This window comes from Danio rerio, chromosome 9 (assembly GCF_052040795.2).
Source record: "Danio rerio strain M-AB ecotype USA chromosome 9, GRCz13ab, whole genome shotgun sequence".
Taxonomy (NCBI): Eukaryota; Metazoa; Chordata; class Actinopteri; order Cypriniformes; family Danionidae; genus Danio; species Danio rerio.
The window spans coordinates 46417444-46439969 of record NC_141029.1 but is presented as its reverse complement, the minus strand read 5'-3'; the positions used below and the strand labels follow the sequence as shown (position 1 = coordinate 46439969).

The 22526-nt window shown below is 33.0% G+C and overlaps 1 protein-coding gene across 4 annotated transcripts in view; it reads left to right on the top strand.

Annotated features, from left to right (window-relative positions):
- Positions 1–22526, top strand: part of pde1a (phosphodiesterase 1A, calmodulin-dependent) — a 259650-nt gene that overhangs the window by 192926 nt on the left and 44198 nt on the right. For all 4 annotated transcript variants that reach the window (XM_087268393.1, XM_087268394.1, XM_087268396.1 and 1 more), the window contains one exon: positions 16325–16438. In XM_087268393.1, the coding sequence (XP_087124519.1) occupies positions 16325–16438 (114 nt within the window). The remainder of the gene's footprint in view (positions 1–16324; positions 16439–22526) is intronic.

Below are 22526 nucleotides of genomic sequence, written 5' to 3'. Positions count from 1 at the left end.
GAGATGGATTCCCTGAGGAACTTTTGGGCTGGGTAGATGGAGAAGCTTGATACTTTGTGTGCTAAGGGACTATTTTTTTGTTTTGTTTTGTTTGTTTACAATATTGTGTTATGTAAATTACATTTACTATAATAAATATGTCTAATGTTTAATTTATCATAAAATTGGATAATAATATTGTGCAAATATATTATTATTGTTGTTGTTATTATTATTATTATTATTATTATTATTATTATTATTATTATTATTATTATTATTATTATTATTACTGGTAGTGGTAGTATTGGTAGTGGTAGTCGTAGTATTGGTATTGGTGGTGGTAGTGGTAGTATTGTTAGTGGTAGTAGTGGTAGTATTTGTATTGGTAGTGGTAGTATTGGTGGTAGTGGTAGTATTGGTAGTGGTGATGGTAGTGGTAGTGGTAGTATAGTTGGTGGTAGTATTGGTAGTAGTGGTAGCGGTAGTATTGGTAGTGGTAGTTTTGGTAGTGGTAATATTGGTAGTAGTGGTAGTATTGGGGGCGAGGCAGTGGCGCAGTAGTTCTCCCTGCCTTTGCGTGGGTTTCCTCCGGGTTTCCCCCACAGTCCAAAGACATGCGGTACAGGTGAATTGGGTAGGCTAAATTGTGCGTAGTGTATGAGTGTGTGTGTGTGAATTTGTGTGTGGATGTTTTCCAGAGATGGGTTGCGGCTGGAAGGGCATCCGCTGCGTAAAAACTTGCTGGATAAGTTGGCGGTTCATTCTGCTGTGGCGACCCCGGATTAATAAAGGGACTAAGCCGACAAGAAAATGAATGAATGAATGGAAGTATTGGTAGTGGTGGTGGTAGTAGTGGTAGCATTGGTAGTATTAGTGGTAGTATTGGTTGTGGTGGTGGTAATAGTAGTATTGGTAGTGTTGGTAGTAGTGGTAGTATTGGTAGTGGAGGTGGTAGTAGAAGTAGTATTGGTAGTGGTTGTATTGGAAGTGTTAGTATTGGTGGTGGTAGTTGTAGTAGTAGTAGTGATAGTATTGGTAGCTGTATTGACAGCAGTAGTAGTATTGCTAGTGGTTGTAGTAGTGGTAATATTGGTACTTGTATTGGCAGGGGTAGTATTTGTGGTGGCAGTGGTAGTATTGGTAAGTAGGGTAGTGGTAGTATTGGTAGTAGTCGTAGTGGTAGTATTGGTAGTTATAGTGGTAGCGGTAGTATTGGTACTATTGGTAGTAGTGGTAGTATTGGTGGTATTGGTTGTGGTGTTGGTAGTATTGGTAGTATTGGTAGTATTATTAGTGGTAGTATTGGTTGTGGTGGTGGTAATAGTAGTGTTGGTAGTGTTGGTAGTGTTGGTAGTATTGGTAGTGGTGGTGGTAGTAGTGGTAGTATTGGTAGTGGTGGTAGTAGTAGTAGTATTGGTAGTGGTGGTTGTGGTAGTATTGGTGGTGGTAGTGGTAGTAGTAGTAGTGATAGTATTGGTAGTTGTATTGGCAGCGGTAGTATTGGTAGCGGTTGTAGTAGTGGTAGTATTGGTACTTGTATTGGCAGTGGTAGTATTGGGGGTGGCAGTGGTAGCATTGGTAAGTAGTGGTAGCGGTAGTAGTCGTAGTGGTAGTATTGGTAGTTGTAGTGGTAGTAGTATTAGTGTTATTGGAAGCAAGCAAGTAAGCGTTATTTAGTATCTTTGAGATACTGTTGTAGAAATTTTTATGTAAAATTTGCTTTATTATTATGTTTATATTTCAGTTTTCATTTATTTGGTTTTAATCCTCTTGTATGTACATAAAGTTAACAATATTAATATAGTGAAGCACATAATTATAACATAGATTTGTACTATTATTATATCAATTTTTATTAGTAGAATTAGTGGTAGTAATCTGATTTTAATATTTTTGAATTTGTTTTGGATTTTGATTTTCCAGTTTCATATTGTTATTTTTGTTGTATGTTTCTTACATTTTATTTGAATTCATTTAAAATATGTACTTTGTTTTTTGTTACAGTTAAGTTTATTTTAAGTCATTGTAGCACAACTGAGGAATTATATTTATTTCTCAATTAGATTTAATTTTATATTTGCCAGTTGCATTATTAATAGTAACGTTTGAGGTATTTTATTGTACATGAGCTGCCTGTATATTCACTCCCCTTCACATGGATATTTGATAATACAGCTTGTATTAATTTTATTTTCAACTTTATTTTGCAAAATAATATAAAATTAAACTAAAAAAAGGCTACTTGCTAAAATAAAACAAGTTTATGTGTATTTTTGTGTATGTACAGTTGGACTCAGAATTTTCCCAAATGATGTTTACCAGAGCAAGGAATTTTTCACAGTATTTCCTATAATATATTTTTTTCTAGATAAAGTCATTTTTTTTTTTAAATTTCAGCTTGAATTAAAGTAGTTTTAAATTTTTTTTAAACAATTTTAAAGTTAATACTATAAGCCCCTTTAAGCAATATTTATTTCAATTGTCTACAGATCAAACCATTATTATTCAATGATTTGCCTATAATTAACCTAATTAAGCCATTAAATGACACTTTGAGCTGAGTACTAGTGTTTTGAAAAATATCTAGTAAAATATTATGTGCTGTCATCATAACAAAGATAAAATAAATCAGTTGTGAGAAATTATTAAAATTATTATGTTTGGAAATGTGCTCTCTCCATCTTCTCTCCATTAAACAGAAATTGGGAAAAAAATATTAACATAGTCTCATTCTAAAAATGTAGCTCTATATACATATTTTGAGATTGTGAATTATATAGCCAGAAGTACGTAAGGCTGCATTTCATCTTTAAAATGAACGCTGCAGGGCGGTATGACACCGTTCCTTTTTGCTTACCAACTGACCGCTTACCTCCGTATGGATGGCTTTCCTACTGTTACCAGTTTGCTCAGTAGCTTGCTATGTACATGAAGCTGACCATGACGACGAAGTTCAAGTCTAGCGAGGAATAGTTCCAGAAAGCGAGCAGGACAAAAATTGAAGCCAAAAAATAAAATAAACATGTAAATAACAGGGATGTGGTATAATATGTGGTAAATCTGAAAACGTGGTAAAAATCAGGCGAGGGCTTTTCTTTTTCTGGATTGCTTTTGAAAACACTGTCAATTGGGTTTAGGGAAGGGGGTAGGCGGGTTAATCGGCACTTTTGAAAACACTATTGGATGTGGTTTAGGGAAGGTGGAGGGTGCGTCAGTCCGAGCGGTCAGTCAGTGCGGTCAGTCAGTCAGTCGACATCGGCTTCTTCTGGATTTACGCGAGAACAGCAGGCACAAATGGCAATTTAACATCTGGAAAAAGCTTATACAGCGGCCTCTGGTGGTTTTACGAAAACAAAAACTGTGAAAAAACTCCTGGGACCCTATTTGGTGCTCTCCAGAAATGTATAAAGGGGTACGTTTTCAGAATGAGCCTGGGTTGAAAAATAAACAGGGAGGCTTATAAAACAGGGCTAAAAATATTGGCTTTAACTGTGTTTGTATGTTGTTTTTTTATATTAAGTTCAATTAACATTTGTTTATTTAAAGGAACAAAAGTGTTGTAAAATTGTTTTTTTTTTTTGTTAAATTTACCTACAATAATCTTGTTAGTAGCAGTATTAATCCTGAAGTGAACGCAGAGATGTGTAAGACTGATTTATGGATGTTGTAATTTTCACTTGGGTGTGTTTTTGCTTCTGGGAGGGCCTGCTACAGAAGTAAAGCAGTGCCGTTTCCAGACAGGATCTTTTTTAAGATGCTTGTTTTCATTTCCATCCACTCGCAGTGAGTCTGAAGACCCTCCTGGTTCATTGGTTCAGGGGCCACGGCAAAGACTCCAAAAATACAGTCAGTGGAAGTGCTTGTGTCTGAAAGCGTCTGTCAACCCGTCATGCTTCATCTCTTGTGTTTTTAACTATGTTTGCAGTCACATTCACACAGTTCTCTGGAATGCTCGATTTTAATGGGCCTGTTTCTGTATTCTGTCAGATATGTCTGTTTAATGATCAGTAAACCAGAGAAATGGTATGTATGCTTCATAAGCTGCTCACACTGACGCCATTGTATCTCTTTCAGAGTTTTATGATGGCCAGTGTCCGTTTGCAATAAAAATGATTGAGGATGGTTACTAAATGTGGCTTTTTTTGTTGATAATAATCTCCATATTAGTGTTATTTTAGTGTTGCTGACCATGTAAAATGTTTTCAAATATTTTTTTCAATTTAAAAACATACATAAAAAGTGAAATGATATAAAATAAAAAGGGTTTTACAATGTAGCTTTGATCATTTATATACACAGTTAAAGTCAGAATATTTTATTAACTTTTATTTTATTCTTTAACACATTTCTAAAAAATAATTTAAATAACTAATTTCTAATAAATGATTTATTTTATCTTAACATAATGTTTTACTAGATGTTTTTCAAGATACTACACTCTAAAAAAAATGTTGAGTTATTTATTTAACCCAATGGTTGAGTTGAACATATATAGTACTTTATTGGGTTATTTTTAACATTTATTAGGTATTTATTAATAACTCAACCAGTTGGGTTAAATATTCCGTGCTTTGTTAGGTTATTTTTAACCTTTATTTGGTTATTTATATAATAACGCAACCAGTTGGGTTAAAATTTTGAGTTTCAACAGTCAACAGATTTAACTGACACAAAACAGCTGTATTAACATGCGTTCATGATGTTGTTTTTGCATTATAAAGTATATTTAAGCTCTAACGCAATAATATTGATATTTTTTTTTATCAAATTACCTCTCTGTGTTGTGTTTTTTATATCTGTTTCTCCAGCATTCTTAAGGTGCTTTCACACCTTGACTTTTGTTTCGAACCTGTCTCATTTGCCCATTTAGCGCGGTTCATTTGGCATATGTGGAACCAGCAATCACCCTCGGATCTGGACCAAATCAATCAGTCCAAGATCACCTTGAATGAGGTGGTCTCCGCATGATTAAAACAGCCTGATCTCACGTGAAAACGCAAGTATTTTACGTTTTGCCAGTTTAGTGGCTATATGAATTCATATGAGTTCAGTCCTACGATTTTAAAAAGGGGGCGTGGCACCTAACCCCACCCCTAAACCCAACCGTCATTGGGGGATGAGCAAATCGTACTAAAATGTACGAATTAGATCTTACGAATTCGTACGAATTAGCCACTAAATGAAAAAGTTACGAATTGCTGTGAGATTGTGTTGATTAAAACGAACTCTACAGCGGATTGATTGTAGTGAGAAAGCAAAACAATCCAAGCCTGGCTATTTCACACTGTATTATGGATATGTAATAGGCATATATACGGCTGAAGAGAGAATTATGAGTTGGGCGGGATGTCATTCCTACCGATAAATGTGCGTTTCCTGTTAAATACAGAAATAAAAGCATGCTGAAATATTAACGAGAGCTGTTTATCCATTAGGAACATTGACCGAACTGCAGTCTAGCCAAGTATGAGAGAGTCTTACCTCTGATTTATATTTGGTGATGATGTCTGAGGGTATCAAAATTAAAGCGCAGCTTTCTGCTTATCATGTCTTATTGCTCATTGTCATAAATTAAAATAAGGACACATGACAACTGAGCGGGACTCTGACCAATGTAAGGAGGGTTAACTCGCACGTGACTTGTTTTAGCTATTATGGTCTGTTTAGAAACTTTACTATGTGAAAGTGAACCGCACCAAGAACAACGAGCAAAATTTTTAATCTCTGTTTCAAAAGAAAATTAATTGATTCACAGGTGTGAAATCATCCTTACTTACTGATGATACAAACGCGCACTTTAGTCAATCTATATTAAATGAATTATACACTTTCTCTACCTCCCGTGTTCATCTCTGCATTTTTTTTTTTTGGAGGAAATGATACACATATTTGGGATATCTGGCCAGATTCTCACCTTTAGGACCCAGCTGAGACATTTATTTATTTATACGGCCATAATTATAAAATTAATAGTAGTAAAAGTAAAAGTAATACCAGATTGGAAAAAATAACATTTAGGAAAAATTGGATATTACCATAGATAGGAAGGTACTATAACAACCTATAGTTGGGTTATATGTTGGGGTATTTTTAACCCAACATAGTTTAGTATTTTAACAGAGTAGTATTCAGCTTAAAGTGACATTTAAAGGCTTAACTAGGTTATGCATGTTAGCATAATTAGGCAAATCAATGAATATCTATAGTTTTTCCGTAAAAGAAAAATATATATAAAAAGGAGGCTTGTAATATTGACCTTAAAATGTTTCTAAAAAAGTTTTTGAAACAGCTTTTATTCAAGGCGAAATAAAACAAATGTGACTTTTCCCAGAAGAAAATAGGTTATACTGTGAAAAATTCTTTGCTCTGTTAAACATCATTTGGGAAATATTTAAAAATATTTAAATCATCAAATTCTATTAGTCTGTTAAGTTTAAGATTTTCCATGGATATAGCAGATTTTGCATGGATTTTGCATTAATGTAGCTCTATATAATTTGCATGTCAGGTTCTGAAAGTTAGTGAAAAAGGAGAGAAAACTTAATCATACTAATATGCCATTTTATTTTTGTTCCCTTTTTAAAACACTTTTACAATGTAGATTGTGTAAAAGCAGCTTAACATAGATAAAAGTGTCTATGTTGTGTCTTGCCGGTGTGCTTATGCTAAAATAGGGCTGTTTTTCTCCCTTTTCTCACTTTGTCCTAATCAAGGGCAAGCTGAGGGGGCGTTTTTTTGTTTTTTTTTGCCTAACTGTCTCCCCCGAAAAGTGTGATGTTTTGTGTATGGTCTGGGGGGGGGGGTCCATTTTCGCTATACGAAAGTGTAGTGACAATAAAGGCTTGATTGATTGATTGATTGATTGATTGATTGATAAAACTGCAGCTGAATTCACAGTTGAAGTTGTTCAGTTCAGTGTAATAATGTAAATGTCTCTGCTGAAAGTCCAAACACTGTAGAACAAATCCAACAATTCAAGGCTAATCTGTTTTGTGTTCTCTTCACCGTTAGTGGTTTTTCCCCTCATAATGACCAGATAACTTTAAGTTGTGGGTTTTTGTCGCGTTTACTGTGCATTTTGAATTAGCATACTTTTTTGTGTTTCTGCAGTACATGCATACTTTAAACATAGATATGAGATTTTGGATTTTATTTTAGTTTTTAGGCTAATGAAAAAAGTACTTAAAATACAATTTTAAGTGTTTCTTAGGTGTTCAAATTTGAACAATTTGTATCTGTAGGTTTTTATTACAGCATTTGATGATGAATAGAGACACAGGTCTACACTTAAGCAGCACTTTTCATTTTTTCCCATGCCATTTCCCTTTTCATGCTATTTGCACATAACAGCTGCACATATAACACTGTATATAGTAATATACCTGTACATGCACTTGTCAATTTGTATATTTGCATTCACTACTTCTATTTTTAAAATATATCATCTGTTTTTTTGTCCTGTCTCCGTTATTCTGTTAAACTGTAGAAGCTCTGCCATGAAAACAAATTCCTCGTATATGTGAACATACCTGGCAATAAAGCTCTTTCTGATTCTGATCCTTTACATTTACACCCAATTGGTTTTATTCAGACTGATATTCTGAAGTCACTTGTTCATCACACATAATTTGTTTTTATTTGACAAAAATTCAAATCTTTTAAAAATGTATTTTTCCCCAAGGTGTTTTCAGAATTAGGCATTATTAATAAACTCAAAAAACAAAACAACAAAAAAATGTTAAACTACTACTTTACAAATGAGTGGAGTCAACACAATTATTACTTTTTTTTTCGGACAACTTAATTGTTCAATGTTCAATCCACTTAGTAAAAAAAATTTGTAAAAAGTTAACTTGATTTGTTTTGAGACAACATAAAGAGATTGTGTGGAAGAGATTTACAATGTAAAAAAGCATATTCTAAAAATACATGTAAGCTTTTGTGCTATTAATGTATTCAAATTAGCACATATTTCATTAAATAATGCCTTATTTGCATATTTAAGTATATATATATATATATTTTTTTTTTCAAAACTTATTACAAAAAATCTACAATTCGCTGTACAAGCAATCAAATAAAGTATGGTGATAACTATAAGTTCTTTATTTACCCTATTCAATTGTAGTGTCTTGTCCTAAATATAGTTTGAAGTGTTTCCTGCTATTCTAAAATATTGTTTTGAATGCACAGCATGTTATTTAAATTAAAACATAAGATTATGACCTGAAATAGGAGCACACTGTCTTGTACTGGAAGTGAGCAGTGTGTGTTTTGGACGCTCTGCGCTCAATGTTAAACACACACTCTTTCAGGCTTCATGTAAATGCTGATAAGCACAACAGCTGTTGTTGGGGACCAGAGGGAGGGGGGAGGACTCCAGCTCTGCATCTCTTTACATTTGCATCATACAGAGGCGCTGGACATAGCTGGTCATTTTACAGCCTAACCAGCCAAGACCAAGCTGGAAATGCCTGGAAACCAGCCCGGAAATGGCCAAATCCCCTCTAAAACCAGGCTGGTCAACCAGCTAAAACCAGCGAACCAGCCTAGGCTGTTTTTTTATTTTATTTATTTTTTATTTTATTTTTTTTAGCAGAAAGGGCATTAAATTACTGTTAATCTTTTTGCATTTTAACTTTGTAAACTATATAATCACGTGTCTCCAGTCATCAGTTGTTCGCTCTCCGCTTTTTCTCTCTCTTTTTGAAAAAATTCTGAGGTATATTTTAACTGAAAGAGGGGGGTTTCATGGCCATTTATGACTATTAAACCAGTTAATAGGTGAGAAAAAAAAGCTAATAAGGGCACTAAAGTAGCTTTTAATAGCAATAGCAATGTCTTGGACATTGTAAGTTGGCTTATAAAAGGATTTTGAGTAGGCCAAAAATTAGTAAAGGATGTTCTCAACATTTATATTTGCCCTTAATGTAAGGAAAGCCAGCTGGTGATCATGTAAATCTCATTCCTTAAGAGCTCCTCCCAGGCCCGGATTGGCTAATCGGGAGGACTGGGAGAATTCCCAGTGGGCCGGTCCATTTTTTAGCCGCGAGGGCCGGTGTCCCTAGCTCCAGAATCTGTCGCTCTCAGCAGTCACACTTTTTAAAAATAATTTATTTATCTACTTGACCACAGCCTTCTTATTCATTATTTTACCGCAGCTCTGCTCTTTTCTATTTTTTCTATTTCTTATCTATTTTCTCGTAGCCTCGTGAGCAAGATGCAGCCTACAGGTTAATGATGATATAACTAGATAAGTCACCATTCATTGTACAGCTGTTGTGGTACAGTGGTTGGCATGTAAGATTATGACGCCCCCAACCCAGGTTCGGTCCTCGTCAGAGAACTTTTTTTTTTTTTTTTTCATTTTTATTGTTAAGACATATACTACTGTAAGGGTTGTTGAACATTTGAAGTTCTAAAACAGCTGTTTTCTTAAAAAAAGACGTGATGGTGTAATTAGAAACTGAATAAGAAATGACCTTATTTTAATATAGTCAGTGGTGAACTGAGGTGGGCCGGTCTAAGGCTTAAAACTCCAGGGCTGAAAAAGAGTCCCACTCCGGCCCTGGCTCCTCCTAAAGCGTCCCCCATTTCGGTATCGCGGGTTTGCTCCTGCTTGAACCGGTGGGGTTACATGCATGTAAATTGTCTTTTGACATAGAGATAATGTGCAACATCATATATCTCTATTAACCCTTTTCCATAGAGGTAACAATTATAATTAATATTATTATTATTATAATTACTAACTGCCTTAAATAATATATGGTAAACTACTTAAAATAGAGAAATAGGGAAATATTATAAGAATCAAAAATAAATAAATAAATACAATGCCAGGCATAAGGACAATTAATGAATGTCACACAAAACAGTTCTCCTGGAATTTTTAGATGTAGAGTGATCGGGTATGATTTTACAGTATAGATGGGACGTGTCCAATGTTCATAATTCAATGTATTCAATGTATTCTTTTTTCAGTGCTATTCAACAAACTATTTATTTCAATACTGTTGTCGTTGATTTTGATCCATAAAGGTGTCCATGTTGTTTAGATTGAGAAAATATGGAGAAAATCTGAAATCTGAGCCTGACTGTGATAAACTGTAAATCCCCTCAGTGCTGTATGATTATCATGCTTTTGGAAAGTCCTCCCCTCTGTACCCTGTAGAGTGTATGTGATAATTATACACACTGTGACATTTTGGGTGGGTGTGTTTGTGTGTGTGTGATGCCCAGTTACACAACCTCCTCTCTATCATACTTCATTACTCAGGTGCTCAAAGTTGAGTCTCAGTGCTGGGCTTTTGGAAACACCATCAGGCAGGGAAGGAATGAGTGTCGCCCGCACACTTTCCAAAGTCCTTATCAATCTCCTGCCCTTTTCCTCTGCCACTCTCCACAAGTCCATCTCTCTCACGCGTTTTCACACACTCCAAGTAAAAATAGGTCCTGATAGGTTGACATGTCACCACAGCGCTGTTAACCCTCGGCTACTTCACCACAACCACAGTCTGTTGTCACTTATACTCCATAAGCCCGCAGATTCCAAGATGTTTAATGGGTTTGCAATGTACTTCTATGGGTTTTATAAATTTTTGTTTTGTTACTGAATTGAATTTGGATTTAGAGGTAGCATGAAATCAGAATGGACAGTTCTATTTTTATTTATTTATTTATATAAACTTAAGGACATGGTGGCTCAGTGTTTAGCACTGTCGCCTTACAGCAAAAAGATCGCTGCTTATCCTGGCAGGGCCAGTTGGCATATCTAAGTGGAGTTTGCATGTTCGGGTGCCCCATAGTCCAAAGAAATGCAGTATAAGTGAATTGGATGAGCTAAAATTGGCCGTAGTGTATGAGTGTGGGTGTGAATGTGAGTGTCTGAGGGTGTTTCCCAGTACTGGGTTGTGGCTGAAAGGGCAGCCACTGCGTAAAACATATGATGGAATAGTTGGTGATTCATTCCGCTGTGGAGACTCCTGTTAAATAAGGGACGAAGCCGAAGTAAAATGAATGAATGAACTTGAAGGCAAAATATGAATATCTGTAATCACTTTTACAAAAAGTGATGTTTAACAGATAAAGGAAATTTCTCTGCAATTTGTAACTTTTTGATTTAGTGTTTTCATTTGTATGAACTCATTGTATGAATTGTATGATCTTGTTTATACAGTTTTGTATGATTTGCTCATCCTTTCCTCATCCACCAATCACGGTTGGGTTTAGGGGTGGAGTTGGGTGCCACGCCTCATTTTTAAAATTTGAAATTGGTCACTAAACTAACAAAATGTAAAATAATGACATTTCCTCATAAGCATACAGAAATAAAAGGCTCAATAACTTCGGTCCATGCTATAAAAGTAAAATATAAATGCAATTTTGATTTTCAATCATACTATTCTTTTTCTATATCTTACTATTCTGACCTTTTCTCACAATTTTGAGTTTGATAAATCTGAATACGTTTATATTTGCGAGGTATTTTGAGATTTCTGAAGTAGGGACAGTTTTTCAGCTTTAAATAGATTTAAATTTATATATTATGTACATGTTTTATTTAATTTATGTATATTTTTTGCAGTTGTTATATTCAACTTTTGGGTTTGTCCCTATTTGACTCAACATTCCCAGCAGGGACAGGACGTCAACGTGACGTTGTACGTTGTACCTCAATATTGTGGGGACGTTGCATTTTGTTTGGAAATGAAAATCAGGTTGACGTCAATGTCCAATGTTCAACCTAAAATCAACGAAAAAAATCAGCATCTAATGATGTTACAGTTTGATGTTGTGTGAACATTACCACTATGTCGTCTATCAGAGATTGGATTTTAGTTTCCATATCTGACGAATAAATGTCAGCATTTGACATCAGTTGCTTTAAGATGTTGGCTCGATGTTGGATTCTGGTCATTTTCCAGCACAACCTAAAATTAACCAAATATCAACATCATGTCTTTACTGGACGTCAAAGCAATGTTGTCCTTAGACGCTGGGTAGACATTGAATTTTGGTCAATTGTGCCCAGTTTTTCAAAAGTAATCCATGGGATTTTGGATCACGGATTGAATCAAATTTTGGAAATAGGTTTTTCAAAAGTAACAGAGGGATTTTGGGCCCTATCATACACCTGGCGCTATAAGGCGCAAGACGAGTTTGCATTTACATTTGCATTTAGTCATTTAGCAGACGCTTTTATCCAAAGCGACTTAAAAATTGAAATGTTTGCCCCGACGTGTTGCTATTTTCAGACTTTTTACCACACTTTGTTATTATTGTTCATTTATTAGTTTGCTGGAAATTAGAACTGAATTTAGAAATAGTTTTGAAACAAATATTTGAGCTTAACAAATTAAATTAATTAAATAGGCTAATGAATGTCTGTGCATACAACTCCGTTTCCTTATCCATGAAAGAGAGAAAGAGAAAGTTAAGGCCGATTGGAGAAGGCTCATTCTTTATCCTTGCGCTGCAGATGGTCTGTTTAACTGTTTTTTCGCTAGTGAAGCGTTCAGTTTTTGCACTTACAAATAGCAAATGTGCCATGGCGCGACGCAACTGATTCTTAAAGGGAATGGGAGAAGATACTTTGATTGGTTTATTCTCAAAACGCACCCATAACTCGTTAGGAGAATAAGCTCAAACCTATTAGACAATGCTCCACACCGCAGAGCATATTTTTCCATCCTTAAAATAGCAAAAGTGGATTCAGACATGCCCTTAAAGCTTTTGCGCCCTCCGCTTTAGACTTTGTGCCTAGATCGTTAAAACTAAGCCCTTTGAATTGAGATCAGACCATGTAATCTTACATTTGATTTGGATTAAACCTGTCCTTTGGGTTATTTAAAACTTTGAACTCAAATCGGGATCTATTTGGTCCACCCCCCAATGGTATTTTGCCTACCTGTTGTTCTTTGCTAAGCCAGTATGCTACACTGTTGGTTATATTTAAGGCTCGGTTAAACAGGATTCGGTAATCCTGAAATTTGGAATTTGGATCACAGTGATCCAGCCTAATGTTCCTTTGACAAACTGTCATAAAACTAAGATAGATCAGTTAATCCTGGATTTCAAAACATGGGATTTACAAATCTAGACCAGTTTAATCCAGATTAAAGTTTTGGAAAAACTGGGCCCTGATATCATGACCTAAATCTAACCTAATATTAACTTCTTCTGTTGTTGTGTGCCTGCTGCGTTGGGTTAAAACAACCCAGCCTTTTTTAGAGTGCAATTCTGACTTCCTTGTCTTCCTTGTATTCCTCAGAATTGTAATATATATTCTCGACACTGCACGTTTGTACAATAAAATGACTAGATAAAGAAAAAAAATTAGCATACTCTGGCTTAGGGTTCTCAACAATCTCATTTGCATTAAGTCCTCTGGAATTTTTTGAAGAAACAACTGAAATTATTGGGAACTTACTTTTGGAACGAGCAATAAAAGAAACACTTCTAAGCAATAATATTTCCCCTGGCAGTGAAATCCACATGTTCTGTCATTATTATTCAGCTCTTTTGCTGTGTCATGAAGCATTTTGTACCTCTGCTCTCAATTTGAGATGATAAAGTCCCCTAATTTGGCAAAAGCTTGACATTAAAAGAGCCGCGATAGGAATATCAGGTTTTCAGTATCTCCCCAAGGCAATTCATTCTTTCCGGTCACATACTTGACAGACAAATTGCAGTGAATGCAAGAATGACAATTTGGCATCGAGTGCCAATTTGTGAACATTTGCTTCATTTTCGCATCAGATGTCATTCTGATCCACCACAGACGACAATCAACTTCAGACATCATTTCAGATCCTATCGTGACAGGAATTGGGAATAGCTTGAAGATGATGTCAAGTTAGACTTCAGGAGAGAAAAAAAACAACAACATGCTTCATAATAAGTGCTGGTTTCAGTCTGTTTTTTATGCAGTGGGTTTATCTTTGCTGTTTGTGATCCTGCAGTTGTTAGTCTGTCCTCCTGTCATGGCGTTTGTGTGGCAGAGAGCCTTAGCCTATTTGAGTTTATGTGGACGTGTTATCTGTCAATAACACGCTGATGAAGAGGTGTTTCTTCAAGTTGCCATGTTACAAACCACTGTCATAAACAGAAAAGCTGCTGTGTGATTGAAGGCAGACATTAATCAGAAGATTTGACCATTTTGAGATCAGCCTGTACCTGCTTATCTGATTAACAGAAGTGTTTCTTACTCATTTAGTGGGCAACTCATGCTAACCAAAGGGTAGATACAGTTGAAGGCAACATGATTTAGACCTTCTGTCATCATTTTTATTCTTTTTCACTTATTTTCTTATTTGTGATAAGTTATAATAATAATAAAATAATAATAATAAAACAAATAATTTTTCAAATGTATACAGTTGCTTTTCTGGAAATTCAAAGCGCTTTAGACATTTTTAGGGGAATCTCCTCATTCATCACCAGTGTGCAGCATCTACCTGGATGACACGACGGCAGCCATATTGCACCAGACCACACACCAGCTGATTGGCGGAAAAGGGAAAGAGTGATGAAGCCAACTATCATATGGGGATGTTTAGGAGGCCATGATGGATTGAGGCCTGTTAAACCCATACCCTTTTTCAAAGGACATCCTGGGATTTATAACGGCCACAGAAAGTCAGTTTAACATCTCATCAGTGCGTTCATAATTTCAGGAGGCCTGGCTTTGGACGGCAGAGCAGGGATTGTATTTGAAAGATATTATGCTAACCGGTTAGCACATGGGTAGATCACCTACTGCACCTTTAAGCCTGTAAATTGGCAAAGACAAAATAAATGGGTTAAAGTAAAGTAGTTATTAAAAAACATGTTTAAAAGTGTGTTCAAAAAATCTTTTTTTTAAACTTCACTTAACAAATGCTTGAGAAATAAATAAAATGACACAGGATGACTTCAACTGTACACTTATTTTGGTTTATTGTGTGATTGACAGGGCAGTGGGTGGTACTGTACAGCAGTTTTGTCAGAATAAATTTGTATTTCATCTATTTCTGGTGAAATTTGTCCCTATTTGCTAACAGACGGCTGATTCTGATACATATTTAGGAACAATTCACTCACTAGTGATTATTTAAAGGTGAAAAAAAAAAAAGCAATCATATCTCAAATGTTTACCTTAAAGAAAATATTAAACTGAAAAGCAAAATTACTTAAATATATATTGTGTATATAGCATGAATATTTTATTATATTTATTATAAAAAATTTCTTGTTTGTTTTATTTTATTTAATATTATTATTTTATTTTATTTTTATTTCTTTAATAATTTTTATGTATTTTTTATCATATTATTATTATTATTATTATTATTGTTATTTTATTAATAATTAACATTTATTTATTTAATTATTTCAATTAATTAACTAATTTTATTTAATATTATTTTATTTTTCATTTTAAATATTATTTTATTAATATTGTATTTTTCATTTATTTATTTTATTCATTTTATTTTTATTATTATTTTATCAATATTTTATTTTTATTTATTTATTTAACTATTTTTATTTTATTTTTATCATTATATTATTTTATTATTATTTTATAAAAATATTAATTAATTTATTTATTTACTTTTATTTTATTATTTATTTTTATTATTTTATTATTGGTTACTTATTTAATTTTTATTTATTTATTTATTTTGCAGAGCTATAAGAGGAATTTTGTAAAAATAAAATAAAATGTGTGTGATTAGATTACATGTAATTTATTACGGTCAAATGTTAACTTGGTTATTTTTGACCTACATATTTACGGGGTTACCTTACTTTAAATCTGCCAAGAGATTTTCTTTGCTTATTAAAAAATAAAGATTGTCTTACTGTGAGTGCCATGAGAGATTAACCGAGCGTAGTGTTTTGGCTCATGAGATTTGATGATTAAGATGCTGATGAACTGTAATCTTTTATATGATATATATTCAGCGCTCTTTGTTTTCCGGTGGGTGTGAAATTGGCAGCGTCTGTCTCATTTATCCATTTAATTTCTTTCATAAAGCAGATTGTTCTCCTGTGTCATGGGTAGCTTTGCATTATCTTTTATGGCTTTCACACAACGGCGGACATTTTTATCATCATTTACACATCCTTGTGTCATTCTAAACCAAACAGATTTTGATTTGGAGTCAAAATCCCAAACACATCTATTTATGTTTCACCAGCAAAACATGGAAAAATGATACAAATTTGGACTTATTTGAGGCTGAATGATTGATGATGTTGAGTGTTTCTGTCACCGGCAGTGGAAGGTCAATGTAAAAAACATCAGTGGTTTGAGATCAGATGAAGTGAAGCTCTGTCTGTTGTTTTTCTGCAGATTGAGATGTCTGGTGAAGCAGCTGGATAAAGGGGAGGTAAATGTCGTAGATCTGAGGAAAAACATTGAATATGCCGCATCAGTTTTGGAGGCTGTGTACATCGACGAAACAAGGTAAGTGAACATTCGACTCTTTGCAGTCTGGCATATGGGTTGCCAACTTAAAAAGTGGAAAACAAATGATGCTCTGAGTTTTTTAGACCACATTAGACTTGACAAAATCAAAATGCTCAACTTTATTTTTTTAAGTGACTTCTGCTCATAAAAAATGTGTATTTCTATAAATGGTCACACATCACAATACAGATTTATTGGTTAATGTTAAATAATGCATTCACTAACATAAAATAAGAATGAACAATACTTATGGCCCGTTTAGACTGAGTGGTACGGTACTGTACGGTTCGGTTTGGTACGCTTTTATGGCCGTTTCCACTGTCAAAATTGTACCGAACCAAACCGTAGCGTACCACTTTTTCGACACCCTTTCGGAAGAGTACCAAACGGGAGAAAGGGTACCAAAAGATGGAGCTACACATGCAGCTGAACGCTGATTGGTTACAGAGATACGTCACGAGCTCGTGGAGCTACACAGAACGTAAACAAAGGAACTGCCATATTTTCTTAATCAAATCATGTTCATAGAAAAGTTAGTAATAAACATTTATAAACAAGTATTTATGTGTATAAAGCATCTGTTTTGTGAGAAGTGCTTCTCATTATGATATGTGAACGACCCGTATAGCTTTACTGTAGACATTTATTCGAGCGAGCATGACGTCGACTTAAACTTTGTCATACACCACGCCCACCAAATTTTTTTTAACAAAATCCCAGTTTTTTATGATATTTTTCTTCATATTTTTTTATTTTATTTTATTTTATTTTATTTTATTTTATTTTATTTTATTTTATTTTATTTTATTTTATTTTGTTTTATTTTGTTTTGTTTTATTTTATTTTATTTTATTTTATTTTATTTTATTTTATTTTATTTTATTTTTGTATTTTTTAACAAAATCCCAGTATTTTTATGATCTTTTTCTTTCTATTTTTTATTTTATTTTATTTTATTTATTTTTGTATTTTTTTAACAAAATCCCAGTATTTTTATGATCTTTTTCTTCCTATTTTTTATTTTATTTTATTTTATTTTATTTTATTTTATTTTATTTTTGTATTTTTTAACAAAATCCCAGTATTTTTATGATCTTTTTCTTCCTATTTTTTATTTTATTTTATTTTGTTTTATTTTAGTAATTTTCTTTAACAAAATCCCAGTTTTTTATGATCTTTTTCTTCCTATTTTTTATTTAATTTTATTTAATTTAATTTAATTTTATTTAATTTTATTTTATTTTTTGTATTTTTTAACAAAATCACAGTATTTTTATGATCTTTTTCTTCCTATTTTTTATTTTATTTTATTTTATTTTGTTTTATTTTAGTAATTTTCTTAAACAAAATCCCATTTTTTATGATCTTTTTCTTCCTATTTTTTTATTTTATTATTTTATTTTATTTTGTTTTGTTTTATTTTATTTTATTTTATTTTAGTAATTTTTTAACAAAATCCCATTTTTTTATGATCGTTTCCTTCCTATTTTTTATTTTATTTTATTTTTTTATTTTGTTTTGTTTTATTTCATTTTATTTTATTTTATTTTTGTAATTTTTTTTAACAAAATCCCAGTATTTTTATGATCTTTTTCTTCCTATTTTTTATTTATTTATTTATTTGTTTTGTTTTGTTTTGTTTTATTTCATTTTATTTTATCTTTTTTTATTTTATTTTTGTAATTTTTTTTTACAAAATCCCAGTATTTTTTATGATCTTTTTCTTCCCATTTTTTATTTTATTTTATTTTATTTTATCATTATTTTTTTATAATCCCAGTTTCTGTTACTTCTACACACTACAAATATGAATATTTTACATTTTTCATGCTTGATTCACTCTCCCTGTAAATCTCAGTTTATTATGCGTTGAGACACAACTGCATTAAAGTGCTCTCCCTCTGAAGTGTTTTTCCCCTAGTCCACTCTTTAAGCGTCCTCATCTCCATCTCCAGCTGTTATCAGGAGGCGTTTTGCTGTTCGTCTAAAGTAAAATGTGCTGAGAGTATTCACGTTCATCCTCCTGCTCCCTCCGGAAGTCCCGCGGGCCCTCGATCCCAATTAACCGAGACCCGCGGCTCTGTTGTGCCGTTTACGCAGAGCTAGCGTCCTCCCGCTAGCTGATGGGCTGGTGTTTAGACAGCCTGGGCTACGGCTAATTACGTTTTCCTAATGACAGGCACAGGATGTATTGCCATGGCAGCAGCTTTGAGCAATTTTAGCTTGTTACTGGAAGTCGGCGAATATTTGTTATGATAACATGCCGCATTTCCTGCTGCCTGCGTAAGACCGAGCAATAACAGTCGCTATTCTCATTGCTGCATTCATTTCTCAGGGAAAGAAAAGTGCATTTATTTAATCGTATGCCAGTTGCTTAAGGTACTTGAGTGTTGAATGTTGGCTTTCTCAGAGATAGAGCGAGGGCAGGATGAGTCATGAAATGAAGAGAAAATGAGCGAGAGGCTGAGGAGACGCTTTTTTTGCCTTTTGCTTTCTGTCTGCATGTGCTCATAAACATCACCTTCAGTGCTGAACATCACGCAGGTGTGCTTGAGTGGACTGGGTATATACAGTACAGTAGTAGACACTATATAGGGTATATAGTGGAAGTCATTTTGAATTTTGGAAAGGCATTTTTTAAAATTCTGAATTTTCATTCGTTCATTCATTCATTTTCTTTTCGGCTTTGTCCCTTTATTAATCAGAGGTCACCATGAACCGCCAACTTATCCAGCATATGTTTTACGCAGTGGATGCCCTTCCAGCTGCAACCCATCCCTGGGAAACATCCACACACTCATTCACACACACACACACACACACACACACACATGCATACAGACAATTTAGCCTACCCAATTCACCTGTACCGCATGTCTTTGAACTGTGAGGGAAACTGGAGCACCCGGAGAAAACCCACGTGAACGCAGGGAGAACATGCAAACTCCACACAAAAATGCAGAGGCTCGAACCAGCGACCTTCTTGCTGTGTGGGCACAGCACTACCTACTGCGAAACTGCGTCGCCACTCTTTGTATACAGTATTTATAAAAACAATTTAGAAACCTGATTAACTTATTAAAATCAGTTAAAACAACAAAAAAAATATTTGTCGTAACTTTTTGTTATTATATTTTTACAGTGTTTGATGGCCAAACACAAAAAATTATAAATATATATACAGTTAAAGTCAGACGTATTAGCCCCCCTGTATTATTAGCGCCCCTGTTTATTTTTTTCCCCAATTTCTGTTTAATGGAGGGAAGATTGTTTCAGCATATTAGTTTTAAAAACTCATTTCTAATAACAGATTTATTTTGTCTTTGTCATGATGACAGTAAATAATATTTGACTAGATATTTTTCAAGACACTTCTATACAGCTTAAAGTGACATTTAAAGGCTTAACTAGGTGAACTAGGCAGGTTAGGTTAATTAGGCAAGTTATTGTATGATGATGGTTTGTTCTGTAGACTATCAAATAAAAAAATTAGCTTAAAGGGGCTGATAATTTTGTCTTAAAAATATTTTTTTTTACAAAATAATAACTACTTTTATTCTTGCCGAAATAAAACAAATAAGACTTTCTCCAGAAGAAAAAATATTATCAGACATACTGTGAAAATGCCATTGCCCTGTTAAACATCATTTGGGAAATATTTAAAAAAGAAAATCAAAATCAAAAGGGGGATAATAATTCTGACTTCTATATATATATATATATATATATATATATATATATATATATATATATATATATATATATATATATATATATATATATATAAACAATACTCGGTTTGCTCGACTACCTGTGGTTCAAGCTACTAGTTAAAAAGTCACAAAGAAATCATTTTCATTACGCTTTATTAAGTCATAGCCGAATGTATTGATTTCATAGTGCTAACGTAAATTGTCAAAACATAAACATTATATTACTTTTTTATGTTACAGTATAATATAAAAATAAAAAGCTGCATGCAACATTGTCATTTAACATCTGCGTCATAAGCTTGCTGTATATGCGAAGCAAACTCATGTTCATACCGTAATACTTTGAGTTATTAAAGTAACTTTATTATTTTATTTAATGAGAACTAAGTGAAACTTAAAAAAAAATTAAATAAATAAATAAATAAAAATAAATAATGCATAAATAAAAAGTTGAAATTGAAAATACCTAAATGAAATATTTATAATACACATGAAAAAAAAGAAAAAAGCTAGGCTAATTATTGCATTTTAATTATACATTTAATGTAGGCTATAGAAAGCAAAAGTAGCCACACCAGAAACCTAAAATGCGTCCTGAAAACTCATACTCATAACGCAGTATTCATAAAACTAATTAAAAGATTAATAAAAATATTCTGAGCTAGGCTAAATCTCATTCAATCATTTAATTTCTACTACATTTCAACAGTTACTAAAATAACAAAATGAACGAATATATTACTTAAACCGGCCTGAAGATTATGCAAACAATCATGTGCGTGCAAGTAATAGTCTGTAAAACAAGTAGTCTGATTTAAAAAAATAACTCTAATATTTAAGTTTCCAGCATTGATAACAAGAATGAAATTTATTTTGTTTCAGAAAATAAATAGTTCAACAAGCGACAATAGTCTATATGCAGCCAAACAGAAAATAAATTTTAAAAAAATTATAAATAAATTGTTTAAATAAATAAATAAAACTATATGTTAAAATAATAAATAAAATATTTTTATAATAAAATATACAGTTGTAGTTGGAAGCTTTAACCTTGGATCGTGATGTTTGTTGGATACATTTGTCGTTTTGATGTCATTTGTGGTAAATGCACGCTCCAGTAGTCGATTGCTTCTGAGAGCGCCAACTAGTGGTTGAAGTAGTCGATCGCTCGACTAGTCGACTAGTCTATGCAAGCCCTAATATATATATATATATATATATATATATATATATATATATATATATATATATATATATATATATATATATATATATATACTGTTGAAGTCAGAATTATTAGCCCCCTTTTGATTTTTATTTTCTTTTTTAAATATTTCCCAAATGATTTTTAACAGAGCAATGAAATTTTCTCAGTATGTCTGATAATATTTCTTCTTCTGGAGAAAGACTTATTTGTTTTGTTTTGGCTAGAATAAAAGCAGTTATTAATTTTTTAAAAACCATTTTTGGGACAAAATTATTAGCCCCTTTAAGCAATTTTTTTTTCTCTATAATCTACAGAACAAACCATCGTTATACAATAACTTGACTAATTACCCTAACCTGCCTAGTTCACCTTATTAACCTAGTTAAGAAGTCTTGAAAAATATTCAGTAAAATATTATTTACTCTCATCATGGCAAAGATAAAATAAATCAGTTATTAGAAATAAGTTTTTAAAACTATTATGATGAGAAATGTGCTAAAACAATCCTCCCAGAACAGAACAGAAATTGGGGGAAAAAATAAACAGGGGCGCTAATAATTCAGGGGGGCTAATAATTCTGACTTCACCTGTATATAGTTACTTGGAGTGTAATTATTTTTCATATTGTTACTTAAAGGGGTAGTTTAGTCAAAAATGAAAATTCTGTCATAATACTTTTACCCTTGTTCCAAACCCATTTGACCTTCTTTCTTCTTGAGCACAAAATAAGATTTTTTGAAGAACACTGTAAGCCTGTAACCATTGACTTCCATAGTCTTTGTTTTTCCTACTATGGAACTCAATGGTTACAGGTTTTCAGCATTTTTCAAAATATCTTCTCTTGTGTTCAACATAATAAGGACACTTATATAGGTTTGGAACCACTTGAGGGTGAGTAAATATTTGGCAAATTGTCATTTTTGTGTGAACTACTCCTTTAATTACTAGCAGTGTTATTATATTTCATACACCAAATACTTCAAAGTACAGTTCACCCAAAAATGGTTCCAAACCTGTCTGACATTCTTTTTTATATTAAACACAAAAGAAGATATTTTGAAGAACAATGAAAACCTGTAACCATTGACTTTCATAGTATTTGTATGAAAGTGAATGGTTACAGGTTTTCAGCATTTTTAAAAATATCTTCAGTTTTCAACATACC